The 23,813-nt window shown below is 37.3% G+C and overlaps 1 protein-coding gene across 3 annotated transcripts; it reads right to left on the minus strand.

Moving 5' to 3' along the window:
* Positions 1-8,556: 8,556 nt before the first annotated feature.
* Positions 8,557-22,973, minus strand: znf281a (zinc finger protein 281a). Of its 3 annotated transcripts, none has more exons than XM_051888086.1 (8): positions 22,729-22,973; positions 18,276-18,817; positions 14,959-15,060; positions 14,717-14,840; positions 13,484-13,567; positions 13,195-13,313; positions 11,477-13,122; positions 8,557-9,623 (listed from the first exon to the last, which is right to left on the minus strand). In XM_051888086.1, exons 2-8 carry the CDS (start codon positions 18,720-18,722, stop codon positions 9,386-9,388), a joined length of 2,760 nt encoding a protein of 919 aa, XP_051744046.1. In that variant the 5' UTR covers positions 18,723-18,817; positions 22,729-22,973; the 3' UTR covers positions 8,557-9,385. The 3 variants fall into 3 exon arrangements, with proteins under 3 accessions (XP_051744046.1, XP_051744047.1, XP_051744049.1); XM_051888087.1 differs by lacking the exon at positions 22,729-22,973 and adding an exon at positions 22,558-22,693; XM_051888089.1 differs by lacking the exon at positions 8,557-9,623 and having other exon boundaries at positions 10,423-13,122.
* Between the last annotated feature and the right edge of the window lie 840 nt (positions 22,974-23,813).

The following is a 23,813-nucleotide window of genomic DNA, read 5'->3' on the forward strand; positions in this document are numbered from 1 at the left end:
TTCTTTCACTTTATGATGGAAACATTTAATTCAGATCATCAATCCAATTAAAGCAGTAATAAACATCCTTTCAAACTTTATTGTCATATTGGTCCTATATGACGCACAAATAGGAGTTGGGAGCACACTTTATTGTGAAATATGTTACAAATTCTTTTCCATAAAAATAACTCAAGCCTTCTCGTTTAGCATAATATGTATTTTATGAGGCAATAAAAAAGGCTCCTGCTTTGAATTATAAGTCATATCTGAGGATGTCAACATTACAGGCTTACTTGATGTTTGCAGATGACATGATGAAGCATAAGTAAACCCTATTTACAAATATGAAAAATTAAAACCACAGAGAGGAAAATAGTATGAAAAAGAGTCTGACGTCAAAGTTTTATTACTCTAATTCATTACGAAACTCATTAAGAGCTTCACATAAGGGTGGGAATCACTTGTATCTGCAATAGAAACGTTCTGTTTGATATTGTTTTAAAGAAGAATGTCTTGACATTTAGTGCTCCAACTCCTTCACTTTGTATCAAGTAGCTAGACACTCCCTTCCTTCTTATCACTTTGGAAAATTTGTGGATTGCCAAGGACGGGATGGCAACATAAGCCTTTTGTTTAGCCAGCAGTGATAAAAAGAAAGACTGTGAACACTCCAAGTCCCAAGAGATAAAACTTAGCTATGCCAAGAAGACGCGGTGTCAACTAGCATGGCACAGCAAAATGTAGCAAAACAAAACAGCTTGACTTTGTTCTAGTTGTTTTTATGCATTTCTAATTCACAAACCTTTTTATTTAACTCCTCAAGGCACCTATGTATAATAAACAAATAAAAATAGTAATTTTACAAGAGGGAAATTGTGGATTCATGATCAGCACATCATATAATGAGAATATCTTGGGTCCTCCACGTCTAATCTCTCATCTTTTGAATGTTCTACACACTTCATTCAAACATTATCAAAAGCTTCCACTTGTCATTTACTGTGTGATAAAGACTGAACTGTGCTGCCATTCATACTATATATGAGGGCAAAGAGTTCTTGAGCTATAGCCTACCGTATTGTTAACATTTCGAAATGGTCATAAAGACAAATGGGGTCTGTGTAATGAGGAGGGCTTGAACTCTAATCTGTGTAGGAATGCAAAGTCATCAGTGTTGAGTATCAGTATAGTCAGTGTAGCAATGGCACCGACAGGGATATACCACACATGTCAGATTTTGTTATTACTGATAGAGCACCTATGGCTTCACTTAAATCTTAGTATTTTTAAATGTTTTAAGTAAGGCTGTTAATAGTGAGCTAAATTATTAGATTGACTTGTAAATTAAAAAAAAAAAAGGGGTACGTTTACACAACAACGATGTGCTTAAAATGGAAAAGTTTTTCCTTTGAGTTTAGTTTTTCACATACAGATGAAATTGTTAATCTATGTTCACGCAGAAAAATGACTAAAAATGCTGCATTTTGCTGCCAGGCCAGTAGTTGGCGATGAAAACTACACACCTGTAGACTGAACACGTAATACCAATGCTGTCTCACGACCAATTCCTATGTATTTTACGAGGTCGCTAATTCGTACGAATTCATACGACTTTTCTAAATCCCAGTGACAGGTAGGTTTAGGGGCGGGGTTAGAGGTCGGTCATTCATACAAATTAGCCACCTCGTAAAATACGTATGAATTGCCCTGAGATCAGGTTGTACACATGCGCATGACGTCGCCAAATTCACAATTTTTGTAGTCATTGGGCCCCCAAAATGCCAGTGTTGTGTAAATGAACGGCCAAAATGCATAATGAGTTTTCTGTTTTTAAGTTGAAAACGGTGTCATGTAAACGCCCTCTTATAGGGATAGTTCACCCAAAAATGAAAATAATCCCATGATTTACTCACCCTTAAGCCATCCTAGGTGTATAAGACTATTTTCTTTCAAAACAATCGGAGATATTTTTAAAAATATCCTTAGTCCTCCAAGGTTTATAATGGTTGTGAATGGGGGCCGCATTAAAAAAAAAAAAAAAAAAAGCATCCATCCATAATCAAAGTATTCCATTATGGAATAATGGAATACTTTTCATATACATCTAGGATGACCTGAGGGTGAGTAAATCATAGGATAATTTTCATTTTTGGGTGAACTATCCCTTTAATCTCTCCTCTACAAAATACTTGTTGGAAATGCTGTTCAGAAGTGATCCAAAAAGTTTACGCTGTATGTCCTACGCCTTCCTTATTCAATTTACGGAAAAAATGTAACTGTCGCTGCGTTCGTTCCGTAAGGTGAATAGGGAAGGCGTAGGACATACAGCGTAAGCTTTTTGGAGAATACGGAAGGCAGTCTGGCGGAAGCACTTAGAAGGCGAACATTTGTTTATATAAAGCATATACATTTACATTTTTTTTTCGAAAATGACCGATCGTTTCGCTAGATAAGACCCTTATTCCTCGTCTGGTATCGTTTAAAGCCCTTTGAAGCTGCACTGAAACTGTCATTTTGACCTTCAACCGTTTGGAGGCAATTGAAGTGCACTATAAGGAAAATAATCCTGGAATGTTTTCGTCAAAAACCTTCATTTCTTTTCGACTGAAGAAAGAAAGACATGAACATCTTGGATGACATGAGGGTGAGTAAATTATCAGGAAAAGTTTATTTAAAAGTGGACTAATCCTTTAATTCAATGCTGGTTATATAGGATGGAGGAAGCAGATTTTGGACTAAGCATGATGATTACACACAAGTATACAGAGGCTCATTTTGCCCTAGCCTTTATAGTTCGAGAGAACTGTATTATGTACTCATGAAAATTTGAGGGAATGATTTCAAACAAGTATTATGATAGGCAGGGAAATCATCAAAAGAGGAAGGCAGATAGCTGGCCGCCATCATTCCAAGAATGGTTACAGAACGTGAAATTTGCAGCATATGAAAATGTTTTATTGTCTAGTTAAAAGAATAGATGTTTACATGCAACAAGGGTATATTTTATAGTAGGTAGTGAAACCTGACCTTTCAGGGAGACTCGATAAGATTATTGGAGGACATTTTCAAATTACCTGTTTATGTGAACACCACAAGTTTTAATTTGGCACGTGTGAGTTTTATAATATAAAATAAAATAATTTTAACTTTATAAAAGAATGAATACAGGATTCAGGAACAGATAAAGCAATCAACACTTTTGTACATATTATGCTGTTCTCTTTGTCATCCATCATTTCAGAGTAATGGCATAGTAACAGTAAAAAAAAAGCTGACCACTTCCAAACAGAAGCAGGTAGACATGAAAGCTTTACTATTTAAACGGATAGTCATCATTTACTCAGGTTCTTCCAAACCTGTATACATTTCTTTGTTCTGTTGAATGCGAAGATATTTTGAAGAATGTGGGAAACTGAACAGTTTTACAGCATCAATGACTTCCAAGGTATTTTTTCCCTACTATGGAAGTCAAAGCTGCCCCAAAAAGGCCTGGTTACAAACTTTCTTCAAAATATCTGCCTTTGTGTTCAGTAGAACAAAGAAGTTCATACAGGTTTGGAACAACTTGAGGGTGAGTAAATGTTGACTGAACTTTCATTTTTGGATGAACTATCATGCAGCATGTATTTACGAACCATGTGGGAGTCCATTGTTATTTTTATTGATATGTAACAGGAAGAAAAATGAGGAAATAGGAACAAAAATATAAGTAATACATATAAAGAAGTAAATGGAAGTTCCCTGAAATGTATGACATACCAGCTCTGTCATTATTTGTTTATTATACTTATTGTCTCATATCTCCAGCACAAATGCTCTCAATAACAGAGTCTGTGACACACATCGGAGTCATTGTTTTGATGTCCTTTCCTCAAGATGTTCTAAACCATCAGTAAACGTGTGAGTGATTGTTCAGCAAGATTACCATGTTTGAAAATGCTGCTTGTTCCTAAGATACACAGGACAGAAGTTTTATTTGTGGCCAGTCATTCATCAAAAGGACAGGACATAGAAAACTGCAGTAAATCCTTGTACCTTTAATTAAAACAGAAGGAAAAAAACAGTTCTTAAGGTCATGGTAAACTTGACAGGCTTACAGCTGCAATATTGATTAAAATTTGGACACCCTAAAAGAACCTAAATCAAGGACGATTTTAGTACAATAAGTTATTTTCTTTTTGCACTGTATAATCCCACGAACCACATCAAACAGCTCTGGTTTCATCTTCTAAATCATAAATGTTTTATGTATGGTAATCACTAAGTAATAGAGGTAGTAGTACACAGTAATAAAATAGAATAAATGCATATTGTGATAAGAAAAATGTAAATACAAATTTAGCCTTCATTTTTACGCTTTTGGGGTGAAGCTGAAGGTTGTTGTTTTGTTGTTGTTGTTGAACATAAAAGAATAAAAACTTCCCTTTGTCTGTAAACAATATGCATTCTGAGTTCAGATCCACTGGGAAGTCTATTAAAGGACATGGGAAGCAGGAAGAAGAATTACTGTATTTACTGTCACAGTAAAAATATCACTTCTTCCTTATTCTGGTTTCAATGGAAGTGTGGAATCAGAATAACAAACAAATAACAAATAAGCAGCCCATCAAGAATGTCAGTTTAGAAACATTTTTGAATCATCTGCATACAGTTGATATTAAAAAGAGGGTGCTGAAATGAAACAAAAGCACAAAGAAGTTGAGTATAGATATGAACAGCACTGTCATATGACTCAAATATAGTCAATCAAAAGTCTCAAAGAGATTTGCTCCTAAAAATCATAATTTATCTCAAAATGGGAAAATATGAATAATAAAGAACAAATGGATCAAATGAATTTAAACTCTCACACCACACCAACTAAAATCACAACCTAGAATTGGAGGCTTATTACAGTCAATAGATGCTTGGCTAAAATGTATTCCCTCTGTCAAAATAACAACTCTCTGTTTGATCAGGTGTGCTCAGGACATGATATACCTTTATGGCTCTATGACATGCAAGTTGCCATGGTGACCACTTGGTCCTTCACTGTAAATCTTTCATAGAAAGCTGCTCCTTTGGCCTCTTATTGTGACTGATGTGAATTTAGAAACCTACAACTTGCCTGATAAGATGAGAGTACTAAAGTCATTTGTAAGAGTTCATTTTCAAAGCGGAGTTACAGTGGCCTATCTAATGTGTGACGTATATATGACTACAAACAAACAGTCATGCGTGGACTTTAAACCTTGAGTGACTGAACAATGTGTCTAATGTGTTATTACTAGGGCTGTCAATCGATTGCAATATTTTATCTAATTAAATACACAATGTGCCGATTAAGTAGTCTAATTAATGGCAAATTGATCACACATCAAATTTGGCTGAGAAATTACCCCCAAAAGATCATTTAAAGTCATTATTGTGTTCAATGAGAAAAGCATCAAATAGACATTACAAATAAACTGAATTTTCATATTTGGGCAATATTTTTCAACTCAAAATATGAAATTATTATCTTTTAATGAAGTGATACTCCAAATAAGAAACTTTAACAGTATGATGACAAATGAATAAGTCATTGAGTTATTTATTCATTCAAATGAATTCCTGATTCACTCAGGAATTAAGTAAATGATGACTCGAATGGGCCATTGAATCATCGGCTCACTCGATTGATTCGCTTAAAACCGCGGATTCATTCAGAAACAAAACACCACTGTGTGTTGCTCGGAAACGCACAACACTTCTGCTCTGGCTTCATAGGTAATTTTTTCGTTGGCAAAATTGAGCAAAAGCAGACAATATTGTGTCTAAAATATTAACACACAATATTAACTTATGTATTGAACTGTTGTATCAAATCAAAATCACATTTGCACTTGTGCTATTCGGGACAAAAACAGCACTCATGTGATATTGCTTAAATATCACATGATATAAATATACAAAAAATAATAATTCAGAGGTTTTTTTGCACTGATATCTTGAATTTTAGGGGAATACTAACTGCATTTGTTAGGTTTCATCACGCAGTGAGTTGTTGCCCTGCTTCCTGTTCATCACCAGTCAACTAAATTTAAAGGGTTAGTTCACCCAAAAATGAAAATAATGTCATTTATTACTCACCTTCATGTCGCTCCACACCCATAAGACCTTTGTTTATCTTCAGAACACAAATTAAGATATTGTTGATGAAATCCGATGGCTCAGTGAGGCCTCCATTGACAGCAATGTTACTGCACCTCTCAAGATCCATAAAGGTACTAAAAACACATTTAAATCAGTTTATGTGAGTTCAGTGGTTCTATCTTAATGTTATAAAGCGATAAGAATACTTTTTGTGCGCCAAAATAAACAAAATAAAGAATTTAACAATATCTTTATGGGCCGATTTCAAAACACTGCTTCATGAAGCTTCTGAGCTTTATGAATCTTTTGAATCTTTTCTTTTAAACTGCTGAAATCACGTGACTTTGGCGCTCCAATTCACTGATTCGATTCGTAAAGCTCTGAAGCAGTGTTTTGAAATTGGCCCATCACTAGATATTGTTGAAAAGTCTTTTTTTTTATTGGCGCACAAAAAGTATTCTTGTCGCTTTATAATAGCGATAGCGAAAAGATAGAACCACTGTACTCACATGAACTGTTTCAAATATGTTTTTAGTACCTTTATGGATCTTGAGAGGTTCGGTGGCTTTGCTCTCAATAGAGGCCTCACTGAGCCATCGGATTTCATCAAAAATATCTTAATTTGTGTTCTAAAGATGAATGAAGTTCTTACGGGTGTAGAACGACATGAGGGTGAGTAATTAATGACAATTTTAATTTCTGGGTGATCTAACCCTTTAAGATGAACTACGTAGGTCTGGGGCGGTATTAAATTATGTATTTTGTTAAAATTGCAATTATGTAAAAAGCCTAACATATTTTTCATAAATTCAAAAATGGGTAGTCAAGCATATCTTTCATACATTCAAATTTCTTCACTCCTCAAACAAAATGAACAAAACATCTGTTTATTATGAAGCTGAATTTATTACCCTGAAACGAACAGGGCCATAAATATCTCTTGACTATAACTGTATTAAAACTTCCTTGATGTTGTAAGATAAGTAAATGTTCAAACTTGAAAATGGCTTAATGTTTGATCAACATTTAGCTTCCCATAAAATGGGCCTAAAGGATAATGATGTTTCACCTTTTTTTTAAACAATGAAATAGGACACAATCTATAAAGGTAAGACAATATCTTGTGTATTCCCATTAAGATGGAAACTCCATTTCTTGTCAAGCAAATATTAAATGTACAAATCTAATCTGCAAAACAATAGTGGACAAATTCACTAAAGTCTTATATATATATATATATATTTTATATAAACAATTTATATAATTATAATAGTAATTCTAACGATGATGTAACCAAGACTAATGCACTAATGAACGTACAAAACAATATCTAGAACTTGAAAGATGGGCTTTTATTACAGAAGGTCATCTTTTAAGTTCTAGGTATTGTTTTGTCTGGTTACTCGCATTCAAGTTTGAATTATATTGAATTCAAAAGTTTGGGCTCAGTGTAAGATTTTTTTAAAATGTTTTTGAAAGAAGTCTCTTATGCTCACTGAAGCTGCATTTAGTTGATCAAATGTAAAAACAGTAAAAATAATATTGTGAAATATTATTACAATTTAAAATAGCTGTTTTTCATTTTAACATATTTTAAAATGCAATTTATTCCTGTGATGACAAAGCTGAATTTTCAGCATCATTATTCATCTTCAGTGTCACATGATCCTTCAGAAATCTCTTATATGCTTATTTAATGCCCAAGAAATATTTCTGATAATCAATATTGAAAACAGCTGTGCTGCTTAATATTTTTGAGGGAACTGTGCTACATTTTTTTCCTTTTGATGAATAGAAAGTTATTTAAAAACCAATCTTTTGTAAAACTGTAATTTTTGGTCAATTTAATGCATCCTTGCTGAATAGAAGTATTAATTTCTTTCAAAAAAAAAAAAATGCATAGTGTATATTTAACCTTAAAATAATTCCAATTAAAATAATATTAAAATAATTGTCCACTCAATTTCAAGGGCGAGTTGCTATCTGGGAATGGTAACTTCGATGAACTACAGGCATAGATAACTATACATCTCACAGGGCTGGGTAGAGAGCTATAAAAAGACCTGAAACACAGTCCACACCCTGATACAGACATTACCTCATAGTGGTGCAAGCGATGAGATTCCAAGAAAAGAAAAGAAAAAGAAGAAGAAAAAAAAGATACTTTAGCATTTATGGCTTGATTTCAGAAAGTTAAGTAAACACTTTAAGATTAGAGTAGGCTAATTGCTGCAATTGTCACCCTGGTGTACCTTGATCTATGGTCACCATGATGACAGAGCAAAACTCAAGATTAGATTCAAATTCACCTCTACTTTTGCTTTAGTGGTCCAGAACCTTAATTCCACTTACGCAAGTCCTTCAACTCTATCTGTTGAGCTAATCAAACGTGTTTATCAAACAGTTATGTAAAAATGTCCTTGTGACACCACAATGAAAATAAATCCATACGTCCGAACACACTGATATCAGGATTTTTATTGTTTTTTCCTAATCAATAATAAAGTCAAAATGGACAGGTATAGCCCTGTGTATCAGATCACAAGAATCTGTAATAAAATAAGACAGGAGAGAAAAAGATCATTAGCTACAAATTTGGCATGGTGACAAAAAGGGGGCGAAAAGAAAACAGTATCAAAAATTTACATGCAAAAAAAAAAAAAAAAACAACACCAAGGGAGAGGAAAATAATGTAGTGTTATTAACTGTATGTAAACAAAATAAATACTTTCAGGAATATACAGCAAGGAGCCCAAAAGAGGGAAAAAAAAAAAAAAAAGTGTCAAGAGAACTTTATGGTGGCAACCACTGACAGATTGATGGCTGGCATTATTCAAGCCAAATAGGATCCCATTTGAGGCTTAACAGTGTCTGAGCGGGCTTTACACATTGAACCGGAAATCATATTTCAGTTCTGCAGAAAATCATAAAACAAAATCAATGAACATTACTGCAGGGCACGGGATGAGTTCAGAACACAAGTAAACTGATAGGCTGTGCACAATCTGGATGTGATGAATAAACTTTGATTTGAATTCATAGCATCTTTGGATCTCCTGTCCTTACAGTTATTGAAACAATACAAAATGACCAACTTCAAGAGTTCAGAAATACACTGTGTGCACGGTCCAGACACAGACGTCAATGCCTATGCCATTAGGCTTTGTCTGCAGAAAATTGTCTCCCAAGAGGAAAAAAGCAATTCCGTAATGCAAAAAAAAAAAAAAAAAAAAATTGATGGCGAGAGGACTATTTGAGGCGTTTCTTAACGCTAGCCACATCAGTCAAGCTACATAAAGTCACTATTTGATATCCCTGCTTCGGTCACCAGTAATAAGAGGTATAAAATCATCAGCTGTAATGATTTCATTTTAGTCAAGTCATCACAATCCTCAGTAATGTGATTATTATTACCACTATTATTGTGAACGGAGTACCTCAACCTTCCTAAATGAATCCTAGTGGTCTGTTTGTGTTCCCCAAGAGACAGCCGCCTGTCAAACAATCTTGCATGTGGTTCTGTCCTTCTGGGGTTTTGCAGGTACGAAAGGAGTAAAACACATGAAGGAAAGAACAACATTAGATGACAGTAATTCAAGGACAGTGTAACAGCAGCCAACAGTGCTGATGGAAGACAGTTATTGATCGTTCAAAAAAAAAAAAAAAAATTACAATAATACTTGTACAGTACAAAAACAAATGTATAAAAATGTAGTTCAAGGTAATACTTTGCCCTGCATGCACACTGCAATAAGTTGGCTGAATTCCTTTTGGACTGTAAGTCAGTATGTTTAGGACCTATACTATATAAATTACTAAGAGCAGGACATTTTACAAGTTGCCTCTGGTGAAAGGCCTGAAAAAAACATGGTAATCGGTATAACGGGCCATTTTAACACATAGCACATTTTCCAAACCCAATATGTTTGAAATAAAACAGAAAACAAAATGGACAAGAAAAATCCCCCTCTATAACCTGCCCTACATCCATGAGAAGCTGGGAATAAAATATAAAAAAAAGACACCCTATGCTCCCACCCCAAGGAAAGCCAACCCTTAATTCCAGCACACACATCCCATTGAAACTAAAGTTTTCCATTAGAAAGGCCTTATTCACTGGTCTTTTCAACATAATCTACACTTACTAAAATGAATCCCGCCCCTTTTCTGTCCACTGCCCCCTTTTAAAAACAGCGTGTCAGTTGCACAGTTTAAATACTGTGTGATCATCAGCCTGGGATGTTTCATTCACCATGTAAAATAAACAGGTTAAAAAAAGTGCTAGATGGGATTCTTTCCGACAAAGAAGGTAAAGCAGGAGTGGACAGAGGGAGAAAGGGATGAGAAAGCCAGACAGGCACAGAAGAATCCCATGATCTGGCCTGTGCCAAGAGGCACTTACATGCTCGCATGCAGCGCCCTCTAGTGTATAGCCCTTGGCTTAGCAATCCAAGGGAAAAAAGAAGGACAGAGTGAAGGGGCTGTTATGTGCTGTCAGTCACAGGCCTCCCTTTACAAACTCAATCCCTCTTTATCTCCCTCCAAGTCACCTGCCAGTCTCAAGAAAGAGTATATGTTATTTTACATACAGATATTCTTATAAATATATATTTATATATATGGCCCTTACTGAAAGACAATGTGAGCATTTCACATTGAGATAAAAGTACCATAATCTCTATACAGCTAAGTGGAAAGTGGTGTCAGTGTAATTTAGCAGGCAGCGCTTCTGTCTTCTACTTGTTGCACTCATTCAGAAGAATAAAAAAATATCTCCTGAAAAAGCTCTTTGTATTTGCAAAACGTCTGCCTCTTCGATGAATGCTTGATACCCTTCTTATAGATTTGCCGTCCACACATTTTCCTGAGTAATACTTGAATCATTGTAACAGACGATTTCAGTTCTGGGTGACTCCCTGCCATTGCTATTTCATAGTTATTTTTACATGCTTGTGAAGTCAATTACTAAAATGTGAGTGAGCAACTTTTGGAAAAAGTAAACTAATTTTCACTTGTTTATTTCCCCCATCTTTTGATTAACAGAGCAGAACTAAAAGTCTACTGAGAATAAAACAGATGTTTTTTCTTGTTTTCCAAAGGAAACTGGGAAAAAAAAAAAAAAAAAAAAACGTAATAGTGGAAAATGCATCGCAGGCCAAAGGAGAGTGAAATTTCATATGAACATAATGGCAGTGAGAAAAACATTACTTAAAAACATTACAATTTCATTAAAGTAGGAGAACTAAATAATAATAATAACAATATTATTAATAACAATAATAATACCAACAACAATAATAATAATACAAAATAAAGACAGCATGACAAAATAAAAATAGGGAACCTCCATCTGAGCATATAGGCACAGGAGCCCATTCACCTGTAGCTTTGGCTTGTTGGGGTTTTGGAGCCACTGCTGACTGGGTCGCTGGCATCAGCCAAGAGACTGCTATACCCTGAGAATTCGGAGACTGATGTCTGTAAGCGGTGATTTACCTCTCCCCCCGAGTCACTGCTGAAGGCCAGGGACACTCGCCCCCCTTTAAACTGTGCCCCAAAAGCCTGGGCAAAGTTTTCAATCTGATAAGAAGCCTTGGCTGGGTCCAGGGTGGCCAGGTCCTGGGAAGAAGCCAGGGAGAATCCTCCAGTGGTGGCTGCAGCTCCATTTTTTGGCCCTTGCGGTTCTTTTGGACCACCCAAGTCGGGAGGCTGAGGTGCGATCTGGTAGGCGTTGGTGTTGGGGGTATGTGGAGGTGGCGGAGGGGAGGTGTGTTGCTTGTCCAGCTGTTCGGTGAGCTCCTGGGAAGGTGTGAGCTGCTGTGTGTGCGCAGACTGCTCCAGGCTGCTCATGTGGAAGCCCGTTGGAGGCGACGAGCCCTCTAGGAGACCAAAGTGAGACTTTGGCACAGACGAAAGGGAGGGCGACGACGAGACTGCTTGTGAGAACGAGTACTCAAGAGGTGAGGAAGTATACACATGCTTGTCTGACAAAAGCGGGCTATGCCCGGGAAATGGTCCCGTGGTAGTCACGGCAGAACCAGGACCCAATGGGAAGCTTGCGTTGTGACTGGTCCGCTCTAGTGCCTGTAGAAGAAAACGCGAGTACTCGTGCATGATTACGGCTTTGTCGCCACTGTTGGGACTTGACGGGGAGCCCTCAGGTCCCAGTGGGTCTGCAGCATCCGTGCCAGCTGGCTGGAGCTCCACATGATGGGGATCGGTGATGTCAAAAGTCACGTCAGGCTTGGGAGCGTAGTGGTCCAACAAGCTCTGGAGAACCTCATCTGGGATTCCAGACTTGTCCTGCTTTATATCTCCCAGAGGGGATGAGTCCAGCAGGCCTAGCGCGGCATCACCGTCTAGAACCCCAGAAACGACACCCTGAATGACCGTCGGTTGCGACTGCAGATGACTGACGCCTATGTCGTAGTCTGAAGCTCCAGAACCCGCACCGCCATTGTTTGTCACATTGAGGTACCGCCTCTTCTTCAAAAACTGCATGGCATCGTCGTAGTTACTGCTGCTGGGACCAACTTTGGCCCCTGGACCTGGAAGAAGTCCAAGGCCTTCCAAGCCTCCTCCCGCAGGCAACTCCATGCCTCCTGGCTTGGTTTGATCCATGGGGTGAGTAGTCTTCTCCAGGGACTTCCTGTTCCCCTTCTTGAAGGCCATCTTGGGAGCCCGGCCGTGTTCGCCATGCATGCTGGGGCCCGGCTGGACTGAAGATGACGTTGATGAGACCCCGTGGTTCATGTCATGCACCCCGTAACCATCCGCCCCCTGACTATGTGTCACCCCCAAAGACCCGGATGACTTCTTACGCTTGCGTTCACTCCCTTCACCAGCGTTTTTTGACTTGCCCCGTTTGCGGCCAGGTGTGGCCGCATTTCCCTGAGAGATTCCGTAGCTGCCGTGTTCTCCGTCACCTGCTGCACCCAACTCGTGCTCTGCTCCATCCACACCCTTTTTTATGGCATCTCCACACGTCCGCTTGTGCTTCAGCAACCGGTCCGTCCTGGAAAAATACTAAAGACAGAACAACAGTATAAGAGGGCAGGACAGCCAAAACAGAACTGGTGGAAACTGCATGAAACACACCTGTTGGCAGGTGTCACACTTGTATGGCTTTTCTCCACTATGAGTTCTCTTGTGTCTTTCCATGTGATACTTCTGAATAAAACGCATGTTGCACTGGTCACAGCTGAATGGCTTCTCTCCTGGAAACCATAAAAGCAAGAACAGAAAAATAAGTTGCAGAACAAACAGGCTTCGAAAAATTTACAACAAAAACAGAAGCTGCTATGAAGCATGATAAACATGTTGCAAACAAATAAGACAGAAATGAGGAAATGAAAGCTGAAGTTTGTGCACACTTTGAGGAACTTACCACTGTGGATCTTCTCGTGTCTCTGTAAGAGGTATTTCTGAATGAAGCTCATGTTACATTGAGTGCAGCGGAAAGGCCTCTCACCTGCAAAGGAAATAGAGTGTCAAGCATTGACCGTGTTTGTAATGACTACAGAGGCAGCAATACAACATGATGGTTTTTTTTAATGTGACCAATAGCACCCCTAAGTATTTGCACTCTGTACCGGCGTCAGTGTGCGTATAAGTAGAAATAATTACAGCACTTACAAACTGGATCAACTACTTCAGAAAGCCATTTGATGGGCAGAACTGAAGTATAAATCAGCAAACCAAAAATAGCATTTTCAATGAAATATTTGGAGCAATAAGCTTGTTGAAAACTGAAGATCTGGCTGCCCTATTTGAGTGCTTTTAAAGCAGTGGTTCTCAACCTTTTTAGGGCTGGAACAACATGTTGACGTAATCAATTACTCACTGTTTATGTTCATCCCTAATCCCCTGTCATGTTTCACACAAAACAAAACTCTGGAGCAGATAATGGCTAGTATGGCAGCGCCACTTAATACAAGGACTTTAAATGCTTAGTAACCTAGTGCAGGGAGTATATTTGAGCCATGCACCTCGCAGCTTGCACCCACTGTAGCTCCGGTGGATCTGCGGATGAACGCAAATCATTTTTCAGTCTCTGTGAGTAAACTAAACCAGTTATGATTATACAGTTCACTGTGGCTCTTATATTATATGACACGGCAGACAACTAGTTGTCCAGTGCAGTTCCGTTCATTCAACACAGGTTTGTTGAGAATGTGGTTGTGAGTCCTGAAAATGTGTAGGTGTCAGGTTGGTTATAAAATGAGGTTGTCACTCTCTTAAAAAAACAAATCTCTGCATGTATGCAAATGTATTAAGTGGCGCTGCCATACTAGCCATTAGCATCTGCTTTAGAGTTTTGTTTTGTGTGAAACATGACAGGGGATTAGGGATGAACGTAAACAGCACATAATCGTCCAATTGAGATAATATAACTACATCTTAATTATTTTAAGCCTTGTCTCAAATTTTGTTACAAGCTATTCTAGCTGTTATCAAAGTCACTTTGCAGTACATTTAAGCCAAATATGAACATTTGTTTCTTTTATACAGTAACAACAAATTGATTGGTGATGACGCTGTGTGCATAGGCCAATGTCTACTGTGTAGAACACAAGCGAACTCTTGCACGCTCTTGTGTGTAAGTGAAGCGCATGCTGACCTGTGTGTATAAGCACATGTCTGCGTAAATGATAGGAGCTCCGGAACGCTGCATTGCAGTGCTCACAGATGTGCGGTTTGGAGTTTGGAGACAAGCTCCCTCCATCTGGATCCAGCATCATTGACTGCAGATAAGACAATGATCAGCATTAGACAACATTAATATTATTATATGAAGGGAAATCTTTACATTTTAACAATAAGCACAGCTGCGAATAATAAATAAGCTTTGTGTGTTTGCACCTTCGACTCTCCTCGTTTCCTCCGTGTCTTGCCCTCCTGTCCCTCACCGTTTGACCTTCGACCTTTCCTCCCTGAGGATTCCTTTACCAGCCGTCCTGACAGCTGGAAGGATAACAAAGATAGAATGGAATTGGGAGCGGACTAAATAAAAGACAACAAAATCCCATTCATTCACACAACATTTGTGAAACGCAAATCTGTTCATTTTGTATGCATAGGTTGAGACTCGTGTTGCGTGAATGAGAGACACTGCATGTGTGACACTCTGTGCCTTTCTTTAATGAAACAAAAAGCACATACAAAAAAATCAGACACAACTCTATAATATGCGCAAAATAGAAGAAAGTCTAGTTTGAATATTAAAAGTATTCCCTAATGTGCATGTGCCAGAAGGCATGGTGGTAAATCTCTTATTTACGAGCCTCTATATCTATCCCCGGAGAATAAATGCCACTTTCCTCATTTTCTCAACCATCTATGGAAAATCACCATGTGGATTATTGACCAGCTGCACATCTGAATATTGTCTCACACTTGGGCAGTATAAAACAAGAGATCACCGAGAAACACACAAAAGCCCACCCTGAATGGAGACTATTATTGTCCCTCTGAAAGCTATGGCATATTTAATAATATAACAAAGGAGAAAACTAGAGCGAGGAAGTCAAAAAATTAAAAACTGCACCCAGCGCTAGTGAAAACAAACCTTACTCTATGCTCTGTTCTGACGTCTTTAAAATGACCTCTCTTTCAACACAAAGAAGAGTATGAGGAAGAGCTACTGGGATAGATTAAAACCAACCGACCAGAAAACAAAAGACAAAGACGTTATGCATGTTATTTCTTGGCGTGCTGCTAGAAATAATTGCAAATTTGCATGAGTCATCATTTTAGCATAGCTGCTTTTGGCTACTGCACAAAGACCGAGCCAGATGCAGTGTCTCAATGCTTCAGCCTGATTTCCTTTCAGCCGTCAGTGCGGATGAGATGATCAATAAGCCCTTATAATGATTAAATGGGATCATTGCCCTTATAACCCTGGAAAGGGCTTTATTTTCACAGTATGAGAAATAAAGGTGCTGTTTTACATTTCCACATTTACATTTGGGATACAGCTGTATGACTTCCATGGAATCTAGACCTTTATAAATCTGGCTTAACTCAAGAGTCTGGGGAATTTGGACATTCTGACTATATTCAAATTTTAAACACATTAAAGCAACATGACAAAAAGCATGGCACATTTGCAACCCTTCCAAAATGCAATAAATAGGGACGTTAGATCACTGGATGAGAGACTCATATCTGCTAGCAAATATAATGTCAAAATTAAAATAACACAATATATCTGAGTTGGAAAAAAACTTATAGGACCCACTTTAAGTCATAAATAGTGTTATTATTTACAAGGAAAAACATTATAAAACATTATTAGTTAAATATATGTTTTCTTTTTATTTATTTGTTTGTTTATTTAGTGCCATGTTAACACCAAAGGCTCTGTACTTGGTGAATTTTTTTTTTTTTTTTTTTAAGCATCCTATAAAAGAACTTTCTGGATAAAACCGTCTAGTGATTAAAAGCAGGGAAGTACAGTAAAATATTCTTAAAGACCCCCTGTGGTGAAAATCAAGTTTTTAATGTTTATACGTCTGTGTGGTGTTTTTAATATGCCTGATGAAAAACCATGTGCAAATTCATAAGTCAACACCATTGCTGAGTATTTTCTCCTTAAAGCTGCAGTTTACCAAAGACAGTCTCAAAAACACGGTTTGAAATCACCTGTTCTCTACATCACAAACATGTTGTAACCAATCTCGTCAATATGCGGATGGGCTTTAGCATATCTTTACTATGCTGCGAAGCAGGGAGGGTCTCAAGAGAAACCAGGTTATCCCGGTATATTTTTCTGCTGAAAAATCGGGTACATTACCAATATAGCGGGTGAATTATGTATATGATGTATATTATGATGATGTTATGATAAACTATGTTTTTCACCACTGACGCTCCAAGTTGTTCAAAGCGTTTCTAAGGAAGCTTATTTTCAGAAGGCAGCTGTCTGACTCTGAGATGGTGAATGGGAACATGGTTTGTGTAACATTAGCAACACATTATTAGCTGTTTGTTAACGTAGTCAAGCTAAAGGCTAATCATATAAATTACCGTTATGCGTCCGACGTAGAGAACAATACGTTAATGCATTACCATTCTGGTACATCAACTTGTAGACGAGCCTGTATAATTCACTCTTCTACATCTTCTGAATCGGTTTCTGGTCCAAACATATACACCTGAATTAAAGGGTTAGTTCACTCAAAAAATGAAATTTCTGTCATTACTCACCCTCATGTCATTCCACACCCATAAGACCTTTGTTCATCTTCAGAACACAAATGAAGATATTTTTGATAAAATCCGATGACTCAGTGAGTCCTCCATTGACAGCAAGATAATTAACACTTTCAAGTGCTCAGAAAAAAACTAAAGACGTATTTAAAACAATTCATGGGACTACAGTGGTTCAACCTTAATGTTATGAAGCGACAAGAATAATTTTGTGCACCAAAAAAAAAAGAAAAAAAAAAAAAAAAAAGACTTTATTCAACAATATCTAGTGATGGGCGATTTCAAAACACTGCTTCATGAAGCTTCGAAGCCACTGTAGTCACATGAACTGTTTTAAATATGTCTTTAGTAGCTTTCTGGGCATCTGAAAGTGTTAATTATCTTGCTGTCAATGGAGGCCTCACTGAGCCATCGGATTTCATCAAAAATATCTTAATTTGTGTTCTGAAGATGAACGAAGGTCTTACAGGTGTGGGACGACATGAGGGTGAGTAATAAATGACATAATATTCATTTTTGGGTGAACTAACCCTTTAAACTAGCATTTTCTCTTGCCATCGTGCAGCATTTACTACAGTAAATTTGACCGAGTGGATCAGGTATTCTGGGCAGGTGTGACTGAGTGGAGGCGGGAACTAATATGCATATTCATGGTTCCGCATATACTAAATAAGGCAAAGGTGTAGAGTTACTTTCAAGCAATTTTAAGGCATGAAGAATTTATTTTCACAGAAAAAAAAAAAACGTTTAATTGTCAAAGATGAATTTTAAGGGATAAAAATATTGACTACAGGGGGACTTTAATGGAATCTTGGAAATGACACAATGGTGGTTCTTTACCTTTAAAAAAAAAAAAAAAAAAACACGAGTTATTTCTTTGAAGAAATAAATTTAAATTCTTTGAAGTAACTACTTTGTCCAAAAGTAACTTTAAAGTCAATTCTACAGACAGACACCGGCACACTTACATTTCCCAGACTGAGGTCATGTACCAGCAGGTTCTGATGGTTGCCTAGCGAGACCTCCAGCAACTCTCCTCCACTTCGTACTCCGGCTCCTGCTCCACCCCCCGGGTAGAGAGGAAGTCTGTAATCGTGTTCAGAAACCTTCTCCTGTTTAATGCCCATGGCATGAACATAATCGCCCATACTTCCCATCATCCCTCCTATGCCACCTCCACCACCCATGCCTCCAGCACTCAGCCCTCCTCCTCCACAGTCCAGCGAGTCCCTCTCCTTCTTCAAGATCATCTCATGGGGCTGTAGGTCAGCCATAACCGTTTGACTGGCCAGACGGGTGAAGCTAGTAACAGGGGGCAGGTGGCTGAACATGAGCATGCCTGGACCGAAGCCTGGCTCCATGCCACCATTGGAGCGGAGGAACTCATTGCCAAGTTTGTCCTGGATCAGGCTCATGTTGAAGGGGCAAGGCTCTGAGTGTTATCACACCGACACTGATGCTGGAACGGGGGTGATGGGGTCTGCTTCAATGCAAGGCCACCTCACTCATCCTAAAGACATCAAGAGAGACAAAATAATGATTTCTTCATATACATTACTACTGTCCAATTCTAAAAATTGTGTCTGATTAGCCAAATAGCTGAAGGAATTAGTTTGTAAATCGTGTAATACGTTATGTTCAAAATAAGTGATTTTCACTTATTTTTTTTTGGCAATTTCCAAAATAATATAAGAATAAACACTACAGTTTAAAAGTTTGGGCTTGGTAAGTTTCTTTTTTTTTTTTATGTTCTTGAAATAAGTATTTTATGCTCACCAAGGCTGTATTTATTTGATCAAAAATACATAAAAAACAGTAATACTATTACAAATTTTCTTTTTTTACATTTTATAATGTAATTTATTCCTGTCATGGCAAAGCTGAATTTAAAGCAACATTACTCCAGTCTTCAGTTTCAAATTGATCCTTCAGAAATCACTCAGATATTCAGATTTGGTGCTCAAGAAACATTTCTTAATATTATCATCAATGTTGAAAACAGTTGTGCTGCTTAATTTTTCAGAAACCATGATACATTTCTTTCAAGAAAAGAAAGTTTAAAAGAACATCATTTATTTTAAATAGAAATATTTTGTAACACTCTAAAAGTCTTATTTAAATTTAATGCATCCATGCTGAAAGGAAAAAAAAAAAAAAAAAATCTGACTTCAAACTTTTTAACAGTAGTGTATATTTATATGGCATTCTGCTCTAGATATCAGTACCAGCAATTAAAACAAACCCATAAAAATTCCCACACAACTGTAATTTATTTTATACACAACATTTACACAACATTTATTTTTTAGATTTTAAAGCAAGGTCACTGTGACAAATGTTTGCAAGGAAAGAATTATTGTTCGAGGTTTGCAACATTGGTGGAAATCTTAAAGCAGTGATGTGGAGATCTTTGAGGACAAACTTAGGAACAGTAGCCAAATGCTCTTTTGATCCAACTAGTGCTTAACTGGATTAATCACAGTGGTTTGTGGGTCAGACACAAAAGACATGTCAACTGCTCAACAGTGAACTATGGTCACCATTTCCTTCTTTTAACACATAAACAACAACCTGCAGGAAGCAATTCACTTGGCACTTTTGAAGGAGTAACGTTAAGTACTTATAAAGATCAGAAGTCATTAAGATAACAGCAACACAAACAGATCAACGGCGCTTCACCACAGACTCACTTCTCTGTAAATGTGCTGCTGAGATAAAACATTTTATATGGACTTTTTTATTATTCATTCTTTACTCTGTATTATAGAGCCATTAATCATGACACATTAACATATTGTAAATATTTGCCTACAGCAAAAATAGTTTGCAATTTATTTTCTAAATTAAAATCAAGAAGCAGGACAAAGAATTACATAGGAATGTAATGACTACATTTCTATTCTTAAGCTGGAAGGAAAAAAAAACAAAAAAAACACAGTATTTACACATGCACAGACATTCATTTTAAGACATCGTATATGCAAAACAAACTGGTTAGTGTTTGCTCACATGCTCTATTTTGAACGTTAAGGATTAAGAGCATGTTATAAATACAAACACAGATGTTGTGCCCAGTGAACCTGTCTAGCATTAGGAATGTTAGTGGATGGTGGCCTGTGTAAAAAATTTTTTTTTAAAATATTTATTATCTGTTTACTACAAATGACACAGATTACTACCTATGCAGATGTGCACATTTAACCAGCCCTAACCTATTGTATGTATTTGTGTGTCTACCTACAGTGTCATATGAACTAACAAGCAGTAATGATACTATAAGTTTAAAATGTATAAAAAAATAAAAATAAAAAAAATTTATGAAGTGGCTTAAGCACATGAACACTGAAAGTAATGACAGCGAGTCACATGATGATTCAGCAATCGCTGACTGATCTAGTGAGTTCATTCACTGAAAGATTCATCATACAGCCTAAAACCGATATTGTTGAACAGTTCACTAAATAGAAACAGTTTACAAGAGTCAATTTTAGTTGCGGATCAGACTACATATATATATATTTTGTGGTATCTCTCTTATTTTGTGCTAAATAAACACAATCTCATTCCATTAAACTCTGACTTGTACCTCAGTTAAAATAAGAACAATAAAAGATATGCAGAATAAAGAATACATTCTGAACAATGTTGGTAACCAAACAGTTTTGATTACCACTGACTTCCATTGTATGGACCAGAAAAACTAAGTCATACAGGTTTGGAACAACATGAGGGTGAGTGATGATGATTTTAATTTTCGGTTGAACTATCCCTTTAACTGAGGCGTTGTTTTATTCATCACTGTCTGTCACTAAATGAATAAAATGACAAATAAAAGCTTTTATCAGTTTAAAGGAAAACTCATATTAATTCACAGTGGTTTTACAATGGTAGAGAAAGAGTTGAAGTAACTACTGTATTTTACAGAAATGTTACTGGTAAATTTTGACGAGCACTGCAGATTGATCTCCATGTCTGTCTCAATGCATGTGCGCACATGTTTGCTGAGGGTACATGATGTTTCCGGGAAGTCAATTGCCATTTGCTCTTCTTTGGATTCATGCGGCATCCGATGATTCATACTATTCATTTCCCCTTAAAGGGCTGTCGGACTGGATCTGAACCAGATGCCCTGCATTAGTCAGAACCACGCCATCCGTGTCACTTCATATTCAAGGCAAAGATGAAATCTAACTAAGGACCAACAGGAGACCGTTCAAGAAATGGATAGTTCATGTCCAACATTTAGGCAGATTATTAGAGGATGTCCAGCTATCTTATTAAAAAAAAAAAAAAAAAAAAAAAACATACTGTCCTAATTTATATTAGGCGTCTTTGTTAGATACGTATGACAGTGTTCATGTTGTATTAAAAAACACAGTTGCAGCTACTGAGGTGGGATACATACTGGTAAGGTTAGGGATGTTGTGGTATGGATAAATTTAAGGGTGGGTTTAGGATCAACAATGTAATTATAAATAACCACAAATTAATTACAGGTGTTATTTCATGCAGGTATTTGAGATATATAGGATTAAAAAAGGTAAACAATAAGCGCATTGTATCAAATAATAAATTTAAATGTTACTATATGGTAGGCTAGTTAAAGACACTTAATATAAAGTGGGTCCAAACATGTTGTGTAGTAATAAAGGAACACTTTGTCCTTGTAGAGGCGTCTCGTGTCTCACGCAGCTCGCGTCTCTTTGTGTTGTGAGTGCGCGCAGACGGCACGCGACGCAGATGGTATGTAAATAGCTCGTGCATACGTTAGCCAACTGAGCTAGCTCATCAATCAGAGGCATAAATCATTTATTTTACACACTCAAATCAAATCGAACCTCAATTTAGGACGCAGTGGCCACATTTGAGAGAAAAACAACATGACTCCGTGACGCGAAACACTTACGTCTATACTGTGAACGTGGGAGTTTTAAGTTTTTGTTAGTAAGGCAGGACCGTTATGGTGGGATCCATATTAATAACTTCATGCCGACTCACAAAGGGCCTCGCCGCTAACGCGCTAGCTATCCTGCTAAGCGACGCGTAATAAATACATTACACTAGCGAAGTGTAGGACATGCAGTGTGCAATCATATGATGACAAAAATAATAAACATATATGTAATAATTAGCTACAAAAGCACTTTGCAAAGTAAAATGTGACCTTGTTATACATCACATACTCAAAACAAGAAATTAAGACATATAGAGTAGGCACAATGGTGTGGCTGCGCGAGCGACAGCGCTTACCCATAATAAACAGCACCATGCAACTCCAACGAACAATTGATGCTCCGCGTCAAGCTACGCGGCTACATGCTACACTACGTCGCTGCGCTGCGCTTTGTTGTCTGCCCCGCTTGCGTGCACCTCTCCGGCGCATCAAACTTCACGCAAAGCTGATCTCAGGATTTCGCTTACCAGTGCATGTCCACCGTTGTCTCTCTCTGTGTGTATTTCCCCCCTCGCTCGTTTCTTTTAATGTTCAGAGTCCAAACATTGTTCTCCCGCAGCTGCTGCGTTCCTCCATCTTGTCTGCGCGCGGGGAACTGTGGGTAGAGCGGACGGGTCCTGCGAGGAGACAGACGCTCTGATCCAGGGCATTGGAGCAGCGTCCGATAGTGAACTATCGCACAGAGGAACAGACTAGACCTAGTGGGTGCTATTGGGAAGATTTTCAGCAGAATTAGTGCCTTCTTTTGCATTGCCAATTGTATCGACGCATATGGAAGCCCATTTCCGCCACATAAAAAAAAAAAACGTGATTTTGTAAATCATAATTATGAGAAAAAGGTCGAAATTATGGCATACTTAGTCATTAGAATGAGATTAAAAAAAATTGAAATTATGAGATAAAGTCATAATTATGACATAGAGGCCCGGTTTCACAGACAGGGTTAGATTAAGCCAGGTTTAGGCCTTAGTTCAATTAGGACATTTAAAGTAGATTTTATAAATGTGCCTTAGGAAAAACAAACAAAAAACATTACTGCTGTGCATCTTGAGACAAAACAATGGCACTGACATATTTTAAGAAATGTGAGTGGAAGCTGCTTTCAGTTAAAGCAGTTCAAACATGCATTTTAGTCTGAGACTAGGTTTAAGCCTTGTCTGTGAAACTGGGGGAGAAAGTAGTAATTTCTACTTTTTATCTCATTATGACACAGTATGTCATAATTTCTACTTTCTGTTATAATTATGACATGAAGTCAAATTATGAAAATTATGATTTAGTATGTCATAATTACAAAGTTGAAATTAGCCTATGATAAAGCCTATGATCAATATATCATAATTTCATTTTAAAATTTGCTATATTCTGAAATTTGTATGTCATAATTATGATGTAGGCCTACTATAGTTTGATGTCACTTATTATTTTAACATACTATGTCATTTTTAATCATAAATATAATTTACAAAAGCTTTTTTTTTTCTTATGTGGTGGAAATGCAGCACCTACTATGGATAATTCTCACAAATACAAGTTTTTTTTTTTTTTTTCT

Source organism: Ctenopharyngodon idella, chromosome 3 (genome assembly GCF_019924925.1).
Source record: "Ctenopharyngodon idella isolate HZGC_01 chromosome 3, HZGC01, whole genome shotgun sequence".
In the NCBI taxonomy this organism is placed as follows: Eukaryota; Metazoa; Chordata; class Actinopteri; order Cypriniformes; family Xenocyprididae; genus Ctenopharyngodon; species Ctenopharyngodon idella.